Source organism: Saccoglossus kowalevskii, chromosome 14 (assembly GCF_978046115.1).
Source record: "Saccoglossus kowalevskii chromosome 14, keSacKowa6.1, whole genome shotgun sequence".
In the NCBI taxonomy this organism is placed as follows: domain Eukaryota; kingdom Metazoa; phylum Hemichordata; class Enteropneusta; family Harrimaniidae; genus Saccoglossus; species Saccoglossus kowalevskii.
In genome coordinates, this window is record NC_140654.1 from 1,984,898 (window position 1) to 2,008,003 (window position 23,106).

At 34.0% G+C, this 23,106-nt stretch overlaps 1 protein-coding gene across 3 annotated transcripts in view; it reads right to left on the reverse strand.

Annotated features, from left to right (window-relative positions):
• The window catches only part of LOC102809894 (insulin receptor substrate 1-B-like), a 67,812-nt gene extending 50,436 nt beyond the window's left edge, over positions 1-17,376 (reverse strand). For all 3 annotated transcript variants that reach the window (XM_085507775.1, XM_085507774.1, XM_085507773.1), the window contains exon 1: positions 16,608-17,376. In XM_085507775.1, the coding sequence (XP_085363901.1) occupies positions 16,608-16,748 (141 nt within the window). In that variant the 5' untranslated portion in view covers positions 16,749-17,376. The remainder of the gene's footprint in view (positions 1-16,607) is intronic.
• Between the last annotated feature and the right edge of the window lie 5,730 nt (positions 17,377-23,106).

Sequence of the window (23,106 nt, forward strand, 5' to 3'; positions counted from 1 at the left end):
TTTGTAAGCTAGCTTACCAGGATACAAACACCAAAATATACAGTATTAATCAAAATGTGAATAGTTTCAAGTTTATGGGTTCTAATTGACATTACAAAAACTCTATTCAAACCGTAATTATCATATTACAGAGCATGTTTCAATTTTGATGACAACAAATGACATTTTCACCCATTTTGTCAACAAATGACATTTTCACCCATTTTGTCAACAAATGACATTTTCACCCATTTTGTCAACAAATGACATTTTCATCCATTTTGTCAACAAATGACATTTTCACCCAAGTTGTCAACAAATGACATTTTCACCCAAGTTGTCAACAAATGACATTTTCACCCATTTTGTCAACAAATGACATTTTCACCCAAGTTGTCAACAAATGACATTTTCACCCATTTTGTCAACAAATGACATTTTCACCCATTTTGTCAACAAATGATAATTTTCACCCATTTTGTGAACATCACATGGGACCCATATCGAACACCAAACACTGTAACTACTTCAGAAATTATATACACTGCTAATTTAAAAATATGTATGAATAATATAAACTCCGTCTGTAGACTTGGAAACGAGAGCAGACTCTTTGTTTTCAAATACAGTATGCATAGTTTGTTCTGGTTTGCTGATGTCATAAATGTTAGAGGTAATTCCTGATTTGATTAGAAAGCAGCAATGTCCTAAGAGCTGTGCATAATGGGGAAGGTTCACACAGCCAATGTTTACATTTTGATAGTGACCAGTTTTTAGAGGTCTGCTAAAATCCATTGTTTACAGGCATGTTAGATATCTGACAAAATTATGTGGTGAGCTCGGTCATAGTTAAAAGATTCTCTGTGACGATAACAAGTTATGTGGCATGATTTTTTTAAATAGCAAAATCAAATTATTTATAAATTTATATTGCAAAGGTGACACAAGTTTATCGTAGAGTTCAAAGGGTGAATACTAATGGAATTCCAATTGTTACATTTGTAAGAATAAACATATTTAATACTGAGAAATTTTACTACATATTTGCAGCTTTAATATTTGTCATGATTAATAATATTCAACTTAAAATAATAATTATTAGACTATGTAAACATGGAAATTTATTATAACAGCAATCAATTTTGCAAATAAAGTTGATTCTTTACAAAAATTGGTAAGATTCCTTTGCTTACTTCTCATATGGAGAGAGGCTTAAGCGGCTCAAATTAAAGCATAAAAAAAAGAATTACAAGATAAACACTGTACAATTGAACCAGATACATACAAAGTTGAATGCACTTTCATTCAGTTGACCTTACTGAGGACTATGAAGCGTAAGTATTATAGAGACAATTATAAATCACCACACTCATAACTTTATCAGAGCAGATGTGCTTACAAGTGTCTTCTGTAGAGAGTCGTACAATACGTACTTACAGTGAATAACATCAACAGTTGAATACAAAGAAGTGTATAAGTGCACAACGTACTGTACATGTAAATTGCAACCGATTAGTTAATGTTTTTATTCAATTAATTTCATCTAACAAACAGCGTTAATTTTTGCCTGCGATTTTGATTTAAAGTGCATTTTCTGATTGTGATAACGGGCTTCCATTATTGGAAAAAGAAGATTAAAAGAAGTCCCTCATGTTTGATTTGGCTATTTTTAGAACATAGTTGTTGTATGTGCTCACTGTCTGCTCTGCAGTGATTGTTTACAGTTTCATGTTTGGAAACATTTACATGATCACTATTGTATGTTGGCGGTAAAATGTTACTTATTTATTCACAGACTTGTTAAATCAACGTTGTAAATTCCAGTTTAGAGTGATATAAATCAATTGAATTAGTAATGACGCTATAGTGCCCCCAAGAGATTTATATCGCCCTCTTGTGGTTACTTTTAGCTTAATAATTTCAATAGCAAGGTCAAACTTGTCTGGTGACAAAATTATGTACTAAAACTGCAATAATTCTTTAATTGCGCTATTTTAACTAATAAGTGAAATATGCATGAACATGTTTAATAACAATAGAACTCATTCATAAAAGTTAGTGAATAAGCTCAAAATATCAGAATAGTCAAATTAAATGTCAGTAAAAATACAGTTTTACAGTATTTCAAACTATTCAATGACTTTCCAAACAATTTTATTTACCATTACAGCAAAAATGAGATAATTAGGGAGGAAGATATGGATATTCATCACTCTGATGTGAAAACTATTAATCTCAGCAATATGTCTGATAAATTATTATATTAAGGAAATCTATTTTTGTTGATATTAATAATTATCTGGTATTTTATGCATGACGTATCAGCATGACATTGCCAAAAATTTGAATAATATATGCGGCAAAAATGTTATGGTGATAGCGCTATGAAAGAATTAGCCTTGTAAAAAGAGCGAAAAGATAGTCAGCTGCCTCAGTTGGTGACAATAAATGTAATTAAGGAAGTGATCAATTAGTCGGTCTATTAGGTCCTTTATATCCATAGGTAATTACCTGAAATAGTTGTAGGGATGTGCTACCAGCACCTTCGGACCCCTGTCCCTTTCCAGACAGCTAAAAATAGACACCTCCTGTCAGGCAACGGTTCATTTTTGACATCAGTGATAAATTACATGAAGCTTTTTCAGTCAGAATTATTAATTTTAAAGTCTTAAATAAATCTTTTAAGCAATTTTTTTTTTTATAATTTCACTAATGAAATTGTTTACGATTTTTCAGATAACTTTGCTCATAAACGGACTCCATTCCAGAAACTTTGTCTCAAAAATAGAACTCCTTCTGGTGGCACATATCTATATGTATATAGCTTTTCTATGCGAGTACCCACAACCAACCCCCCCCCAGCTTTATATACACCTGCTATCTGCAGACACATATCACTCTAGTATTCAAGTTTAATGTGTACACTTCCTCCATAAAATAACAGTGTTTCTTTAGCTTAAGTAAATTACATAGTACTTCCCATGCCAACCATAGTCCCCCACCGCCATTCACACAATGAAAGATGTACATAGAACTTCCCATGCCAACCATAGTCCCCCATCGCCATTCACACAATGAAAGATGTACATAGAACTTCCCATGCCAACCATAGTCCCCCATCGCCATTCACACAATGAAAGATGTACATAGTACTTCCCATGCCAACCATAGTCCCCCATCGCCATTCACACAATGAAAGATGTACATAGTACTTCCCATGCCAACCATAGTCCCCCATCGCCATTCACACAATGAAAGATGTACATAGTACTTCCCATGCCAACCATAGTCCCCCATCGCCATTCACACAATGAAAGATGTACATAGTACTTCCCATGCCAACCATAGTCCCCCATCGCCATTCACACAATCAAAGATGTACATAGTACTTCCCATGCCAACCATAGTCCCCCATCGCCATTCACACAATCAAAGATGTACATAGTACTTCCCATGCCAACCATAGTCCCCCATCGCCATTCACACAATGAAAGATGTACATAGAACTTCCCATGCCAACCATAGTCCCCCATCGCCATTCACACAATGAAAGATGTACATAGTACTTCCCATGCCAACCATAGTCCCCCATCGCCATTCACACAATGAAAGATGTACATAGTACTTCCCATGCCAACCATAGTCCCCCATCGCCATTCACACAATGAAAGATGTACATAGTACTTCCCATGCCAACCATAGTCCCCCATCGCCATTCACACAATGAAAGATGTACATAGGAGAGTATTCAACATGTTAAAAATATGGTGTTACTTCAAGTGGCACCTTATCCAGGTTTTGTTCGGTCAAAGTGACACCACTTAGAAATAAGATTCTCATATCGTACAAAATTGTGTAATCCACACCAGTTGGACATTTTGAATCAAATAACATCATGTCTGAGAAATGGTTAAAGGGCGGCAGTCGTCGTGCCGCGTCCTGTTCAATAGCGACGTATACAATGAATGTAAAATACATTGTTTATTTACATGAAATTCGAACACGCACTGTGCGACTACCATTGCGCTTTAAAGACACCAGAAATCAAAACCAACATGGCAGCCAGTCAGCTACATTTGTATCTTGTGTGATGTGTGACTAAGTTTGAAAGAAATTTACATTTTTTACATTTTTGTTTGGAACAAAAGTAGCCACCAGTCTATCAAAGTTCATAGAAACAAAAAACAAATCATCGTGTCAATGTCTTTGTAACTACTCCCAAAGCATGTCTGAGAAATGGTTAAGGACACAGGAAAATAACACCAACATTGCCACCAGTCAGCCATTTTTAATCAAATCACAAAACACTCACCATGTGTGTGTCAATGCCAAATTCAATTGAAGTCAGTCGAGAAAAACCTGAAAAACTGATTATGACATGTTGAAATGTTTATTTTTGCCTTTTATTTGGAGGACAAAATTTGTAACCAGTTATCCCTTTTAAATCAAATCACAAACCAAGCTGAAGTGCCTCAGTAAGCTATCATGTTTATACAATGTACCAAATTTGAATGAATGACATTTTGTGACAAAAATGGCCACTAGTCGAGTAATTTCATTTAACTCTAAAAATAATCAAAGAAACATTCAATCCATTTTGTCTTGTCTTTGGACTAAATTTAAGCAATTCTATAAAATATCCCCGAAATAGGCAGAAAACATTGAATTTTAAATCAAATCACTAAACAAAACGAATACATCAGTAACCCTCTATGTGTGATGTTAATACCAAGTTTGAATGAAATAAACCAAGATATAACTGAGAAACCGTTCAAATGTTGATTTTTAGTATTTTTGGGACAAAAATGGCCGCCATTTGGTCAAAGGTCAACCCAATGATAAACAAACTACCAAACTTAGCATGGAGTCTTTGCCTTGGCTAGCCAAGTGATTCAGTGAAGCCCAGAACACAGACAAACAACTGCTTGATTTAGAGATTTTGAATTACAGCAAGAGAAATGTATTCAAGATTGGTGTTGGTTTCACCTCTTGCAGTCACCATAAGCAGGCGGTATATGTATTTGGTAGAAAAAGTAGCAGGATTGCACATACGAGATTTGCTTTGAGAAACTTACTGTACACACAAGCCTACATAGATTTGATGTATACTTTATGGACTGCATGGGAAAATCAATGCCTGTGTGGCACCAGTAGTAACTTGTCTTTGTACCAACTTTGAACGAAATCAGTCCAGGTATGTTCTAGAGATTACGATGAATGCACAAACAGACACAAAGACAGACAGAACCCAAAACATAAATTTACCTATCATATGTTTAACTGACCATCTATTTCTTGACAAAATCAAAATATTGCGATCATATTAAATTCCATCAAACCAATTGTGCAGTAATTTGATTCGATTTCACTGCACTGTCAAGTGGCCAGACAATCAGCACTAATTTGTTGTAATACAGTTAACTAAAAACGTCACATCACAGCAGGTTCTCGTCATTAAGCGCAGACCTTCATTGGTCAGTTAATTTATTAGCCATGCAAATATATTCAAATGTCACAGACTAATGGTCGTCTTCACCTTCATTGGTCAGTTTAAATGCAGTATATGCAAATCACACAATTTCTGTAGATGATTGACAAGCTTACATTGGCAGCAGTTTGAATCAACCAATCAAATGTTAGTCACTTGTGTGACTGCACTCACTGATCCTTGGTGTAATGCCCCAGACTGCACAAAAAGTGTGTGCTATTCTAGGCTATTCTAGTTTGTATTCTAATTTCTTCATACTTTAACATGTACTGTACTTTCCAGGCAAGCAATAACACAGTCAGCTGGTGTGAATATTATGGATGGCTGACTAAACATAGAGAAATAACTGATTCACATCTCTGCCTGACAGAAAAGTACAGATATACCCCCCTTTAGTTGTACTATTGTGCCCTCATACAAATCACGAACATACAACAAAATAAAATTAGCATTCAAATTTGAGCCATACCTGGATCTTATGAAAAATATGAAACATCAAACCAGCTTTACTAGGTTTAACATTTCAGCTCATTCACTTCCAACTGAAAAGTTGAGATATCAAGGAATACTTCCAGAAGAAAGAATTTGTACAATATGTGATCTAGGGGCTGTTGGCAGTGAAACTCATGCATTCATGGACTGTGAAAATGTTGAAATTAAGAATAGTCATATAGAATTTTTTAAATATGGTTTCAGTTTATGATGAAAAAATTCAAGAACTATCTAAGGATAACTTACATAAAAAAATTATTTTCCTCAAATGATAGTTTCATTGTTAACAGTCTCGGAAAATTTGTTCATCAAATTATAATGTCTAACAATATCTAAATTTTTTTCTTTATTAATACTAATATTTTATATTTTTTTGCTTACTTATTGTTTTATTTGTTATTGATGTTTATTGATTTTGGTTGTTGTATGTTGACTGATAATGTAATTCAATGCATTTTCCAATTAATTTACTTGGTTTACCTTAAAGTTAACACTTAGCTGAAATAATGTGGCATATTTAATGATAGGAATATGGGGGAAATTGTGAGATGTATTTGAGTATTCTGCCTTCTTCTGCATCACTGTAGGTGGCAACAAGCTTTTCTGCATGCTTCAAAACAATATTCAACACACAATCAAATGCCAGGATAAAATGATTGACAACATTTAGACATATAATGTTTATTTCCAATTGAACAAATATTAACCATGGCATGTATGAGATATGGCTCTGTGGAACTGCATTTATTTGTATGACTGCCAGTCAGCCATATTGCATTTGATGATGACAAAAATGCATGTATAAAACGTTGCACCAACCTTTTCATCACCAGACTTTCTCACCCAAATTTTTCTGCTCTTTTTTCTTATATTTCTTAATATTTCTGGAAATGAATTCTAATTTTTGAACCAACAGACGAAATTTGAGTCAATTTTCAGTTTTTACTCAAACAATTTAGCTATTTTTGTGCCAATCTTCTGAAGGAAAGTGCAGACTATAAACGGGACTATTTTGTGAATTTGTGATGAAAAGAGGAAACAGGTGGTGAAAAAGTTAAAGAGGCCAATAAGACTTTGAGCTTGTTAATAATACTTTATGTCCGACCAAAACAGCACCACAATCAGCTCTAGCCACAAAATAATGTCTATTAGGTCTTGTAAGGGAAAGTCAAACAGAAATTTATGTCTACACAGTCCAAAATTCTAGGAAAATACCAAAAAATGTACAAAATAAGGGTAGGAATAATTTCACAATCGTAGCAGTAAAAATGAGGTTTTCATGTTATATTTTCATATAGTGAAAATGGCTTACAATGATAATTCTTCATTCATACAAAAAAAATACTATGTGAAAAAAATTGAAATACAGTCACAATAGTTACATTATATCTCAAAAATCATTTACTGAGAAGTAAGTTTTTGAATTTTGTCAAACTTATGCCTGTGCTTCCATTTGGATGAAAATGATAACTACGTAAAATACACTAAAGTCAGATAAGACATGTACATTATAATTTATTTGTAACTCAAATGGCAGTAACCCATTGCATTAGTTTTTTTTTAATTCATGTATGATTGATGTGTGAGCACTTCAGCAGTTGGCATCTGTCTAGCCAATCCAGACGACCCATTTAGATTTCAATAATACTGGTTTGAAAATTGATGGCTTATAAATTTGTAAAAATATATTTACAAGAATAAACAAGCCTTTGATGACTCCAGTGTTTTTCTATCAACTATCAATTCTTTTATAGACACAGCAAGATCCTTTTGATAGATCACAAAGTTTTGTCAGATTCATGTAGTGAAGTAAAATATGCTAAAGTAACCTACATGTATTAAGCAGTATGTTTTTCTGATGTTTCAATTATCTTATTGTTGATGACATGTTTTTAAATGATGACGGTTTCCTGACATTCATTCTTGGTTTGTAATCATTCTAAGCCATGGGTGGCAAAATTTACATCATCTGTTACCTAAATATAATCTCTGTTGCTGCCTAAATGAATACTTTATGGACTGCATGGGAAAATCAATGCCTGTGTGGCACCAGTAGTAACTTGTCTTTGTACCAACTTTGAACAAAATCAGTCCAGGCATGTTCGAGAAATTAAGATCAATGCACAAACAGACAAGGACAGACAGAACCCAAAACACAAGTCCAGTTTGCATATCACATGTTAAACTGACAACCTATTTCTTTTTGTATTGCTCAATAGACTGAACATTTAGTAAAAGACAATATTCTGGACATTATATACTTCACATATTGTTTCTAACTCAAAATGGTCATCACTTTTGAATGTATGTCTAACTCTATCTAACCCAGTAACCACAAAACACCTGTTGCAAAAGTTGTCAAGACCATATTTGCTCCATTAGAAGCATGTTTTTTAAATGAAGATAATGTCGTGTGAACAAGCCATGCATGATACAGTCCCTGTTAGTTATCAAATTTAAGATATATACATTATGTAGTTTTGTTTATAGTAAAATAGTTTGAACATAAACACATGATATGAATCCAGAAGCTAATGCTTGATTATGATGATTTTTTAACATTAAAATGATTGACATTCAGTCATCTCCTATTTGATCATCAAACGAGTACTTGTCCATACTGAGAGATATTGCTCCGGAAGAGGATTAAATAAAAACAAAATGGCCACCATTCAGCCATTTTGAATCAAATCCACAAGCCAATACATCTGTATATCTATGGCATGATATATAATGAATATATGAAATTTGAACATAATCAGTCAAAGCATGTCAGAGATATGGCACTAGAACAAAATTGCCACCAGTCAGCCATATTGAATCTAATCTGAAAAACAAAATTACGTGCACAAGGTACCCATATGTCTAATCTATGTACCAAGTTTGAAAGTAATCCATGAACGACCGAGATCCAGTGCCAGAATGCCAGAAATGCTTGATTTTTGATGATTTTTTAGCACAAAAATGGCCACCATTCGGCCATTTTGAATCAGATCATCAAACCAATACATCTGTATAACTATGACATGATGTATAATGAAAATATAAAATTTGAACATAATCAGTCAAAACATGTCAAAGACATGCCACTAGAACAATATTCATTGAAACAAAAAGGCATACACAGAGGTCAATCCAAAAAAATTGTTGTATTATTGCTTCATAAGAGGCATGATATGAGTTACGCTGTGAGGCACCAAGAAACAATGATAAACATGGTAATACAATCATTTTTTTTTCAAACTAACTTGACATTTTAGGTCAAAACAATTAAAATTAAATGATAGGAAGTTCTATTATTTTCAAGTTACAATAATATATGTTGATTCAGTTGAATTTTATTATCATGGCAGTATGTCATTTTTGATCCACTTGGAATGCTTAACATTAGATTCACAAATAAAGAAGAAACATAAAATGTAAAATAAATACCCAGTTATGTAAATATTTAATTTTTGAAAGGTTATATTTGATATAAGTGAGAAGCCCCTCTCCTCAGAAACACTCCTGCAAAAAAATGATTGGCAAGTTTTTGTACATTTCATTTCACATTTGGCAAATTGCCAATTTTCCATATGGGGATCAACCATTTAAAGCATAGGAGGAGTGGGTGGGTATTGGGTTGGTGGGTGTTACACAAGTTGCTTTTCATATATTGATTTTATTTTTACTGGGGGCGGTTGTCTCCCTTCTATTCCAACCAGAAGATGGAGATAAAAAGAAAGTTTGAAATGTTTGAACTGGAATGGATTTTGTTAAAATGCTTTAATTTGATTTTTGCAAGTAAAAAAATGTTTGGAAGAGGATAAGATCGAGTCTATTGGTCAGGGAACAAACACACAGGCGTCACAAAACCAAAATCTGCCAATTGTCTATGCAATGATGAATAGTTTTCTGTTGAAATTTGACAAAAAGCTCTTGTTTTATGTTACCAATGTTAAAACAAAATATTTCAATCCTGGACAGAAAAAATACATAAACAATAAATATATCAGGTAAGAACATTTTTAGGTGAAAACAAATGTTACTTGAAATATATATCACAAATGGTAAAGCATTGCATGTTGGGTAAGGCCTTGAAATGAGAGTAAACGTGACTGGATTCTATGAATATGCAAATGAGGATCGACTGAATCTAAAAAAAAAAAACACATTGATAGTACGAGCAGAAATTATTATGAATGAACATATTTTTATTTGTTTTTCCTACGGCATTCTACACACAGTGTTCCATGCTGAATAATAAGCTGCCTGCATATGACAATACACACTTTGACACAATAAAATGTACACGCCACTTAAATTCTTATTTCTATAGGCGGACATCAAAATAATTCCTAAATTAGATGGATTTTTTTGAATAAAATTATTTGAAACAGTATAGAAATTTTTCAATAAATTACAGCATATGTTTACTAAAAATACATTTGCTTCGCTCTTTCTGTAGCATTGCTTCACCCTTTTTTTTACCTTTTTAATTTTACCTGCAAACATATTTTAAATATTTCTACAGAATACATTTATTCTGCAAGCTTCTGTTGCCTTTAAATTATTTTTCTTCCATGTCTGTATCAAATGTGTTATTTGGTTTTGAGAAACCAAATAAAAAAAAAACTAAATTAGATTGTGAAAGACGAATTTTTTTGTCCCGAAATACTGGACAAATTAAACCAGAAAAATAACACTTAAAGAAGATGAAATGCAGACCTACAGTCATTGTGCAAAGATTGAAGCAATACCTGCTATCATTTGCAATGGTTTTCATTCCAAAATGGCTATTTAAACCACTTGAAACTGGCCTCTATTTGAGAATATAATAGACAACTTCAACTGTAATTGTCAAATACAGAAGTAATCTCCCAATTGAATTCATTAGGATTCTACATTTCTATTTTATTTTTTAATACATTTATCATTAATAATTGCTGAGCCGAAGGGTGAGGGTGGGGATGGGGGATTTATAACAGTTACACCTGGAGATTAATTGTATTCACTGGCATACATTAGACTACAGCCTAATCTTGAATGAAATATGAATACCAGGATACAATATGGAAATATGTCTTTTACTGAGGGCCAGAAATAATCATATATTGAATCAATCTGCCATGAGACAGAATAGGTCAAGAACATAAACTTAGTCAGATTAAATACTCAAGAATATCATTATTATTATATCGCTCTATTATATGCATATTTCCAGTTGAAGCATATATAAAAGAAAAACCATATTTGTTGTATACTAAATTAATGTTGTATACTAAATTAATTTTACTGAATTATATTACTTATTTTGACTATAGGAACACCTCTGTAGTTTTCATAAATGTGTTACTAATAGATTAAATATGGTTCAGTGTGCAATTGAAATGGACTACCTAAGCTGTCGCAAATATATTTCAAACTAAATTTCAACTCCCAACAGATGCAATAAAAACATCACATGAAGTAGCATCTCTGAAGACTTAACAGACCTCACCTAAGTTCAAATTAATGTAATTATTGAGTCTCCAAAATGACTTATTTACAAAGACAAGGATTTTTTAGTGAAAGAATCAAATGCTAGAAACAAGAACATGAAAACAATCTGCATTCACTGAATTATAGGGAGAGAAATTATGAAAACTCCAAGAAAAGAAATTAACAATTTAGTAAACAAATTTTTTATAGAACACTTACACAACATATTAAAACTAATCCTGTTTTAGGCCCCAAAAACACATTTTGAGTTTCTGGCAGAAACAGGCTTAAATACTAAAAGTTTACCAGGGTCTTTTATTTTAATTTCTTTAAGTTTTTCAATGAGCTTGCAAAGTTTATTGCTAAATTATAATTCACCATCAGTTCCTTTTTTTTCAACACAAATTCACAGTTTATAGTCTGCCCTTTCCTTCAGAAGATTGTGACAAAAATAACCACATTTTTTTGTTTAAGTGATTTTAATATTCTGTGCGCTTTCTAGTGTTTGTTAATTTCAACCTCAAACAAGATTCAGGCAACAATTACAATTACAAATCAAAATCACAATATTTTTAGAATGGTTGCATTAGTGGTTCTAACAAAGACGATATGGTACAGATGTGTCATTCCTCTCACAAATGGTATCTTTGCAGCATATGAATCACCATGGCAACACAAAGAAAACAACAATATGGTCTTGATATGTGAGATATGCAATTGATAATGGAGAACCATATGTACATAACTCTGTGCACATGTCCTTTGTATATCGTGATCTCTGAGTCTGGTCTTTCAAACTAAAAACCTTGACACTTGTCCCCACATATTCTGTAGATTCTATTTTCAGTACAGAGAAACTGAAACTGTCTGATAGGGGGGAAAATACCAGTGAGCTTAGCGATGAGTGAAAGAGGTCGTTTCCTGAGGAAACAACTTTTTCCTATTCACACCTACAAGCACAGTTTGAACAGGATACCATGGTTACAATAGTTACCAAGCAAAGAGTGACGGGAATTAACATAAAACTATAAAAAGATAATTTCTCATTAAAGATTTGCAAAAGGAATGATAACTAGAATGCACATCTACCAGCATCCTATATAGCACTGATCCATTCTCTTTCAGCAAATGTTGTTGTTGTTATTACAATGTGAAACCATACTGTGTTAGTTCCTTCAAAAGGAATCGTCGAACCATTGAGAAAAACTTGTTGACAAGAATATGTTTTTAATCCAACAAGAAGTTACGAAAATGATCAAAGACAAAATAAAACATTATTATTGTTGTCAATCTCGGTAGTACCAATCCCGAGTGAGCACTTGTATGTTGCATTGAATGTTTCAGCATTCTGAATTACTACTTTTTTAAGTATATTATTAGGCATTGTGTAAAAAACATTCCATTGCCAGGGCTTCAACTGCCCATAGATGTCCAGCATGATTTTGCCTTGGTTCCCTACAAAAATATATACTTTTATAACTATATTATTTCTATACCTTGAAGCAATGGTATCTGTTTTGTCTTCTAAATTTTAGTTTGAGTTGTGCAGGTAATAATATTATAACGGTAAGTTGTGCAAATTTTGTTTGAGAAACTAAACAAACGTGGTTAATTAATCACAGGAATTGATCTAGAAATGAACACATAGTAGATCATGGTTTTAAATGAACTCATAGTAGATCATGGTTTTAAATGAACACATAGTAGATCATGGTTTTAAATGAACACATAGTAGATCATGGTTTTAAATGAACGCATAGTAGATCATGGTTTTAAATGAACGCATAGTAGATCATGGTTTTAAATGAACGCATAGTAGATCATGGTATTAAATGAATACATAGTAGATCATGGTTTTAAATGAACGCATAGTAGATTATGGTTTTAAATGAATGCATAGTAGATCATGGTTTTAAATGAACGCATAGTAGATCATGGTTTTAAATGAATGCATAGTAGATCATGGTTTTAAATGAACGCATAGTAGATCATGGTTTTAAATGAATGCATAGTAGATCATGGTTTTAAATGAATGCATAGTAGATCATGGTTTTAAATGAACGCATAGTAGATCATGGTTTTTAAATGAACGCATAGTAGATCATGGTTTTAAATGAACGCATAGTAGATCATGGTTTTAAATGAACGCATAGTAGGTCATGGTTTTAAATGAACACATAGTAGATCATGGTTTTAAATGAACGCATAGTAGATCATGGTTTTAAATGAACGCATAGTAGATCATGGTTTTAAATGAATGCATAGTAGATCATGGTTTTAAATGAACGCATAGTAGATCATGATTTTAAATGAACGCATAGTAGATCATGGTTTTAAATGAACGCATAATAGATCATGGTTTTAAATGAACGCATAGTAGATCATGGTTTTAAATGAACGCATAGTAGATCATGGTTTTAAATGAACTCATAGTAGATCATGGTTTTAAAGGAACGCATAGTAGATCATGGTTTTAAATGAACGCATAGTAGGTCATGGTTTTAAATGAACGCATAGTAGATCATGGTTTTAAATGAACGCATAGTAGATCATGGTTTTAAATGAATACATAGTAGATCATGGTTTTAAATGAACGCATAGTAGATTATGGTTTTAAATGAATGCATAGTAGATCATGGTTTTAAATGAACACATAGTAGATCATGGTTTTAAATGAACGCATAGTAGATCATGGTTTTAAATGAACGCATAGTAGATCATGGTTTTAAATGAACACATAGTAGAGCATGGGTTTCATTATAAGTTGGCCACCATATGGCCGGCTACAAGCCCAAATTGGCCATCTACTTTCTGGTTCCCCATTCTTCTCGACATCGGTCTCGCTGCACGCTTCGCACTACCGAGAGCTTTTTTATTTATTTTTTGGCCTGTAGTTACAGAATGATGGCCTGCTATTAAATGCATTTGTGAAACCCCTGGTAGATTTCATGCATTATAACATGTTGAGGGTTGTGTTTCCCTTGACTGGCATAACCCATTCATTAATTCAATAGAAATGCACATGAACAGGAAAAATGAAAGTGTTGTACACTTGAGTTGCAATCAAGTACTACACAGACACACAAACACGTAATACAGTGAATGATAAACAGGTTGTACAACACTAAAAAGATCTTTTCAGAAACATATTACACAAATTGTCTTGCATGTTTACCTCAAAGTCAATAATGAACTGCTGGGCACAACTCTTTGTGATTGGCCCTCATGCTGCTGCATTTGAAATGTAGCAGTGTGAGAGCCAATCAGCTGAGTCGTACTACACCTCTCAATAAAGTCAGAAAACTTTTGCTGATTAATGTCAAGAATGTTAATTTAGTTCAGTCAGTTATTTTTTATGGTTTGTATATACAAGCACACATGACTACATCATTAAAATTCAAACTACAATATTCAACAATTGAAGAACAATTAATTCTTCACGGTATCATATAAAAACGAGTTGAAAAAGATAAGACTTTTTTATCATTTTGTTTCTCACCAGAAAAGTTACTTACGGTAGTTGATTTTCAATGCTTATCATAAATTAAGAACTTTCAAAAAAGTGAAAGTTCTCAAGTGGTCTTAACACACATTTAAAGAAAAACATGTTTTGTAAGCATCGACCTAATTAGTTCTTTTTCAGTTTGTTGAAATATAATAACATGAAAAACACAGATAGCAATAGACTTAGCCAAAAAAAAAAATGTCCAATATATTTTGGTTCCCATCTGCAATATTACAAACCTGACATTTATATCTTGTACACCACAATTTATGAGCGTTTGACGAATAATTATATATAATTGTTTCTAAAACTTTTTCCAAATGATCCTCACACCCCCCTTTATTCAAATCAACAGATGATCCTTCAATTGGCTGTAAAACGCATGGTGATTGGTCTAGTGGTTTCTAATCATTTGAATTTTATAAATATTTATAAATATTTTATACAAAACAAATTTTTATCTTTATGAAACCTAGTGTATGTAGGACAGATAATATTGTAGATAAATCACAACTCCTGTACTTTATATATAAAGACAGACTATACTAAAAACGTATCACATTAAGGTACAAAATAGTACTTATTGTTTTTTTCATCATTAGAAATCATTTTAAGTGAGCTGCACGAATAATTTACAGTGGTTTCTTCATTAGGTTATTTAGTTGTAACATAAACAAAAATTTTATTTTTTACATGTTTAATATTTAAATTAAATTACAAATATTCTACATTTGACTTAACATTTTCAAATGTATAAAGTATGAATTAGTTATGGCACATATTTGTGTTAACATCAATATATTTAGAGATGGTGGTACTATTGACAATATGGTATTTTCTTCGATCACCCAATGATAACTAAACAAAAATCTAATTAATTATAAATTAACGTGTTTGTATTCACAACCGATAAACTAGGACGGTTCTCCATATTTATCGCATACAATGCGTGTTTTCTAGCAGATGTCGTCGTTGTGTGTTGCCGGCCCGGGTCCTGTCTAAAATTGTTCTTCAATGGAGTTCATGCATGGTCGGCTCAAAAGAGCCCTCCTTCTTTAGTGCTCTGTGTACCGAAGAATGATGTGTTTATCACCAAATACGGAGCAAGTTCAATGAGACATGCAAATGCAATGCGCTGCGCTCTCCATGAAACCGTACCCAGCTTCTAACAAAACACTAAAAACATCGCAAGCCAAAATATTGATTCATTTTATTTCGAGAACTGCTCTTGTGGTATTTACGCAGGGATGTTTAATGCGCGATCGATTGCAAAAATTGAATAAATAAAAAATAAAGTAAAAATATTCGCTAAAAAATATTTCACCATTTCATGATCGATGAGGCGTCGGGTGTGAACGAGTGAGTGTAAACACGCCAACGCGCTCCGTGGTTTTCGTTCTTTTTAACTCGTGTATTCGTATTTTAGAAGAGTCGAGATGTGATAAGCATAACTTGAGGTGTCAACTAGTACGTAAACAAAACAAATAACATAGAAATAGCTTTTGTAGTGTCTGTAAAAAGAAAGCGCCGCCAAATAAAAACAAACTGGGGCATTTCCCATTCTAAACTGGTATGCGCCTGCTTGCATGTATGTGAATACTATTGTACTGAAAAAACTTGGTTTTGCCGCATGTTTTGTGTCGTTTTTAGGCGCACTTCTTGGTCCCACTTCCATATATTTACCTTCAATTTTTTCAGATATCCCTGCAATTTGATGTCCTTCTCCGTAACCATCGTATCATGTTGCTGTTGTATGTCATGCTGCTCTTCTTCCCTATGTGCCGTCTTCGCTCGCTCTATTTGTGGAGATGACATGGCGGGCATGAAATTCCCCACACAACGGTATTCGGACTGTTATTTCACATAAAATCGCTGCGATTTTCACATGTACGTTCAACGTTGATTATGAATGAACTGCGAAGCAAGAATAACTACCCACTACTACATTTTAGTTTCAATGTATTGGGGGAAGTGGTATACAGCGTTTGTTGTTGTTGTTCCGTGCAGCAGAACAGGTTCGATCTATGGCCAATGTTCCCGGCTCCTCTTTCGGTCTGGTGTGCTGTTTCACCCAAACAACACGATTTAAAACTCTGGCACAAGCAGTCGTCAAACACCACCAATACTTTGCGGGAAAACGCACTCACTAATCGCTGATTTAGATTAAATCAATCGAATCGTGAATGAAAACAACGTACAACTGCTCGTCTATTCACGGGTATAAACAGTGTATTCGGTCTCCGTGTATTTGACCTACAACCTTTTGACGAAGATCGGCACGGAAACCCGGCTCCAAAGCTCCGACAAGCGTACCCCTCGGATAATAACGTCTTTTGGCCTTTCTGAGGTATTTTTTAGGACGATCGATTCCGTCTACCCGTGTGATAGCACTACGAAAATCCTCTAGATATTAATGTAAGTTCACAGCCAGCTCAGTTAGGTCACGTGGGGCGTGGTTTCGCATACAACATGAAACAAACAAGTTGTACGCATGTGCAGTTCTGTACTTTAAATCATCACCCATCATCTATCATCTATATGTATCTACTATTTGGGAGCGCCGACGGACGTGAGGAGTATGAGGATCAAGACGATTTACGAGACGCGGAAACAAAATTGATGTTTTTATCTCGAATACAGGAAAGAAGTGTCATGAACAATATAATCGTTCAAAGCACAATGAATACACACGTGCTCATTCCACTACTAATACATTTACAGAAAACGTTTTTTTTTGTGTGTTTTTTGTTTTTTTCTGATTTAATTTGTAGATTGAAACCGAGATGGAATGATATGTATCACGCCGAATTAGTACAGGTGGCATCAATTAAAACAAAAATATCTACACCCCACTTCAGAAACTAATTCACCATCATGATAGCAATAGGATATTTGGAGCACGGTCAAATGTGGGATTCTCTCATACGGGCTGACTGGTACAATGTTATCCAATTTATATATTTGGTTCTGGTTACGCTGGCCTTGACCTTGTCTAAATATTTATAATGGAATTCTATCTATTTTTCTTTTCTAATACGCCGAGTCTTGATGTGCCGACCTGCACCCTGTCTTTGGGAAAAACACCCAATACAACAATACGACAGAAAGAAGGTTGGTCAATCAGAAATATAATCATCGATTTTTTGTTTCAGTGGAATATATGGAAGTGTGCTATTGACGTAAACACGGGGTGGATGAACTGTTATGTAACCATACACGTTACACGCCAAAAGTGTGTCGACTTGTTACTGTCACTGACTAAAGGCATTATTGGAACTAGTTCAAAAAAAAAAAAAAAAAAACTTATATCACTAATTCCCACTACCACTAATTTAACTACCATTTATGTCAGTTACTACACACACAAATGATTTAATATTTTAGTTACTATTATGTTTGTTTCCTGGTGGATCCTGATGGAGCTGGATTATGATTTAATGATCGATACTAAATTCAAAGATCGTTGGAGGTTTCACGTCTTCAGTCTGAATTGAGTTGAGAACAAAGGTTCGTTTACTTGTGTGAAATTGGAGTTGCTAATTTTGCTACCCCCACTGACCCACAACAGTTGAACTCTCCGCGTGCCGCTATTTTCGGCAATGTCAAACACACAGGAACCGTCGATCGGTCTAACACATAGTCTTACTGAAATATTAAATAAATAAATATAAATAGTAAACACGAGGAGCCAATTTCTGACGCGTTTATGATATTCGTCAAATTCAGATATTTTCTCTTTATTCAAAACGTATTTAGTGTTTTTCAACTGAGATCATCTGTGGGCTGTCATATTTTGTGTACATCGTGTACACCGTGATGCGACAGGCCATGCTCAAATATACCTATGCATAGCACGCTGGCGACATAAAACTGACTGTGAGGCATTTTCGAACCAAACTTTTGAATTGTATCTTAGTTCAAAGATGCCGTCATTGTATGTATCGTATCGACTACAGATCGATCGATCAGACATGGTTCTGACTTGTTATAATTGGAGATACGTTGTTTCTTTTCGAGAAAGCGTCATGATATGGGATCTGTGATATCACCATATTTATAGAAGATAGTCTGGGTTTACAAAACTCTACAATTAACCCCTGAAGAAGAAATTAACACGAGCATAAAATAAATTTGAATTTTACAAATACAAGTTTCGCAGCATTTGTATGCAGCCTGCTTTCCAGTATACCAGTTATCATAAAACGTGTGATTGAATCGCCCCCTATAATCAAATCAAAGACCTTCAAATAAACGCACGTGATCTAAGCAAACGATTCATATAATGCGATTCTTTATTGTCAATCAAAGCACACAAAAGGGGTCGAAAGAAGACCGTTAGGTTTCTTTTGTCGTTTGTTTTATTATTTGTATTTATTGAATAACAGTAAAGAACACTGAAAAGGAATAACAACAACGCAAGGACGACTAAGTCGTATATTCCGATTCTATTATTATAGGTGGCGTATGTACTAGAAACGGATGTTGATTGTAAATTAGATTTCCCGATTGTAGTTGTGAATGATGGGGCGCGGAACAAACAATAATATGGTAGTTCAGAAAAGATATGTGCTTAGGCGTAAGACGCGAAATACCGAGGAGTGTCATGTACAACATGATCTCATGTCCTGCTGTTGCCGAAACCATAGACTCTTTTCAGGTATATGACGATGCCGTAAAAATAATAATAATCATCTTTATTGTTATCATATCCTCTATGGGACTTCGATTATAAAATACAATAAAGGTATAGAAATGAGAAAATTAAATAAAATTTAAAATAGTATATAACACAGTTAATAATACAATACTTTTTTCAAGTCAGTTAGCAAAAGTGTGTAAATTCAAATGTGGTACGTGATTCCATCGTCTCTTCACTGACACGTGATAAAGTCAGGGGATACGAACAAGCCTTTAAATATAGACCAATTTGAAAACAGTCGAAATCTCGCACGTTCTCACGAGATCACCATATTTATTGGTCAGAAAACATCGAAGTTTGGTTATAAGTATCCTTTTATTTGTGACATTCGTTATGGGCATGCGAGTACTATTTTTCATATTGTTTACTTCTTTTTGTTTGTTTTTTTCTTCTCCGAGCATCCGGAATGAAATCATTTGGCAGGTGCTACCATTTAAACTGTTTGGGATTGACTACGTGTTAAGATTAATTTCAGATGCATGAAAATCTCTGTGTACGGCTCGACAGAAACAAAAACGACGGACCATCTGAAGTAAAAGCGAAACCACAGATAGAGGGGTTGTGGCGAACCCATGCATCACTGAAGTACGGTACAGTTTCACCATTTACAAGACTACTCAGTTATATCAATATGAATAAACAGAAATTATGAAAAGCCTTTTCTTACTAGTCTGTGTTTCGCGCTCAAGTTGGTTTGTGTGAGTCTTGGATATTCCACCCTGAAGTTGGCGTTCAAGTTCACCCCGGTGAATATAGCATATTATTCGCTGTTCAATTAAATACGTACTTGAATTGTGAATTATTCAATCCTACCATTAGTAAGATGTAAGACGGACTGCATCCGCGCTCGTTGGTCACGTGGCAAAGAGGGAATCATGAATGAATGTAATGTAGTTACTTTTACTAATAAGAATTAAGAAATACTGGCTTTCCCATTGATGAAGTCAAAGACTTGGATATCATACTATCTCGAAATCCCAAATCCAGTATGCACATTGGTTAACACATTCATTAAATTGCTAGATCTCTTAAATCATAGACCTTAAAAAAAACATCTCTAAGGTCTATGCCTAAATCGTATATATTTTCTATTTTGATGATGTTTTTGATGAGTAACAGTGTCAACTGGCGTAAACGTGATAACCAAATACATATGAAGAATTTACTCAAACTTACTGTATGGGGGCAGCCATCTTGAATACGGCTCAAAACTGACATGTCTCTTTATTTAGTTTCAAACTGTATTCAAGATGGCTGCCGCATAATATTTTATTTCACTAGTATTTTTTCTTGAGTATGTTATTAGTGATATTAGTTATTCATATTTTTGTGTTGTTTGGTTGTCTCAGATGTTCCTTGATTTTTTTTTGTCTATTGGAACAAAAATAATTTTTCGACTAAAATAAACAAAAATGTTGTACTGAATCGTACACAATTGAATAAAACTAGAACCAGACCCCCATAACAACAACGTCTACGTCTATCTTTGTGGGCACACACCAGTCTTGATCTACTAGTGGACATCTCACTATAATAATAATATAGAACTCCGATGGTCCCAGTTATTGCTCATTGTTTTATTCTGGTATTCTGTGTCTTCCAGGGGTAGTACCATCAGGTGAATTCACGAATCATTTGTCTCCGTGAATGTTTAGAAACGACACTTTGACTTACCGTGCATTAAATCGAAAGACACGAGAGAAAACGCATTTTTTGAATTATTTTTAAACATAAGATATATTTAACAATACTTGCATTTATTATTTGTTGTTATATAAATAAATTAGGTGCACGAAAAAAGTAAACACGAAATGAAAACACGTTTCTAGTATAATTCACCTAGTACGCGGTGGTACGCGGCACGCTGAGTGGTTCATTTAAATTGGGCTTTAGAGACAACCATGCTGAAAACCGCAACCTTGACACTGGTTGTACTACGCTTGGCACGTGTTTAGAGAAAAGCTAAGTGGCCTTCGGCACAACGCGTGTGTGCGACAGGGGAGACGTGTCGTACGTGCACATATCAGCATGAAATTAGCGGGCTAAATACCGGCATGGCTTATACACGACCAGCCATGCGCACATAACGCAATACAAACACACACACACGCAACAAATACATAGTAATAATGCTTTGTTATTGGTATTTTTGAGAAAACATATATAGAATATTCGGGACATATAATAATATATCAATTCAAATATGTATAAATATCTTGTCAACTTTTTACAATTCAAGGCGACGCAACCGAACGGACAGGCGAAGGGCTGCGTGACGTCACGTAGGGTGGGATGTACGGTTGAGTTGGCACTAATTGAAGACAAAGCTAATAGGACTCATCTATACAGATGATATTAAATAACTTGTCTTAAATATGTATGCCCGCGTTTAATGAGAAAAACGGTTAGGAATTTTGTAAAATACTAACAAAATGATCAATATATGTGCATTAGAAATAATTTAATAGTCAGCAAAGTAATTGGCACGTGGTTATGTCGCTGGCACGTGGTTATGTCACTGGCACGTGGTTATGTCGCTGGTACAACATCAATATTCTTTCCGTGTCTTTTCATTTTTAATTTCTCTGTATGTGTATGAATACTATGTGAAAACTACATTTTATGAGAACACTGCGCAACAAAATTAAAAAGTTATGATTTTACATCTTAAAGGTGGTCGACGAAACTAAACGGTGGTGTTAATTCATTTGTTGATAAGTGCACCCTGAAAATGCAATTGAGGAAACAATTATGTCTGAATGTCAATCTGATACACTAAGCTAATGGAATCCTACAAGTAAAGCCCACAATTTGCACGGGCGCAGCTTTCTTGAAATGTCCATTATGTGTAGTTGTTGACTTGACGTTGTTTATATTAGTTACGCTATTATCATGAATGCTTCATTTATTGGAACAAAATTGTAAATTATTTCCTGGATTTCTGCTCTTCGTACACATCAAGTGAGTTCACATTACAGATAAGAGTCGAATTCAGCCTTAAAGTAACCGATGTCGCGGTGTTTTAACGTCACACATTGCAAATATACATTCTGATATTTATAAAAACTAACAATTTATTCCATTGTTTAATGAAGATTGTTAGACACTATAGTACTGTGCGAAGTCGCTATCATAACAGTACGCCACGAGGTCACGTGTTTCATTAGAGGTCTGGGTCAAACTTTATTGAAATTCAAAATGAAAAATATTCATCAAATTTTCATTAGAGACTGGGTCAAACTATGCAACCACATGGCTTTTGGGGCATTTTGGGTGATGATTATTGTTTGATCAGATTAAAACATGCTTTTCATTTTTTTCCGGATTTTCGGAATTTCTTTGGTTGCAAATGTTAAATGTCATTGCTGTTTCCATGTCTCTTATTGGTAGCTGACCTGAACACCTTATCACAATAATCAATCAGAGAACGTCTTGTTTGTTTTGTTTTTGTTGGGATGGAGCTTACAGCTATTCCCACGGGAT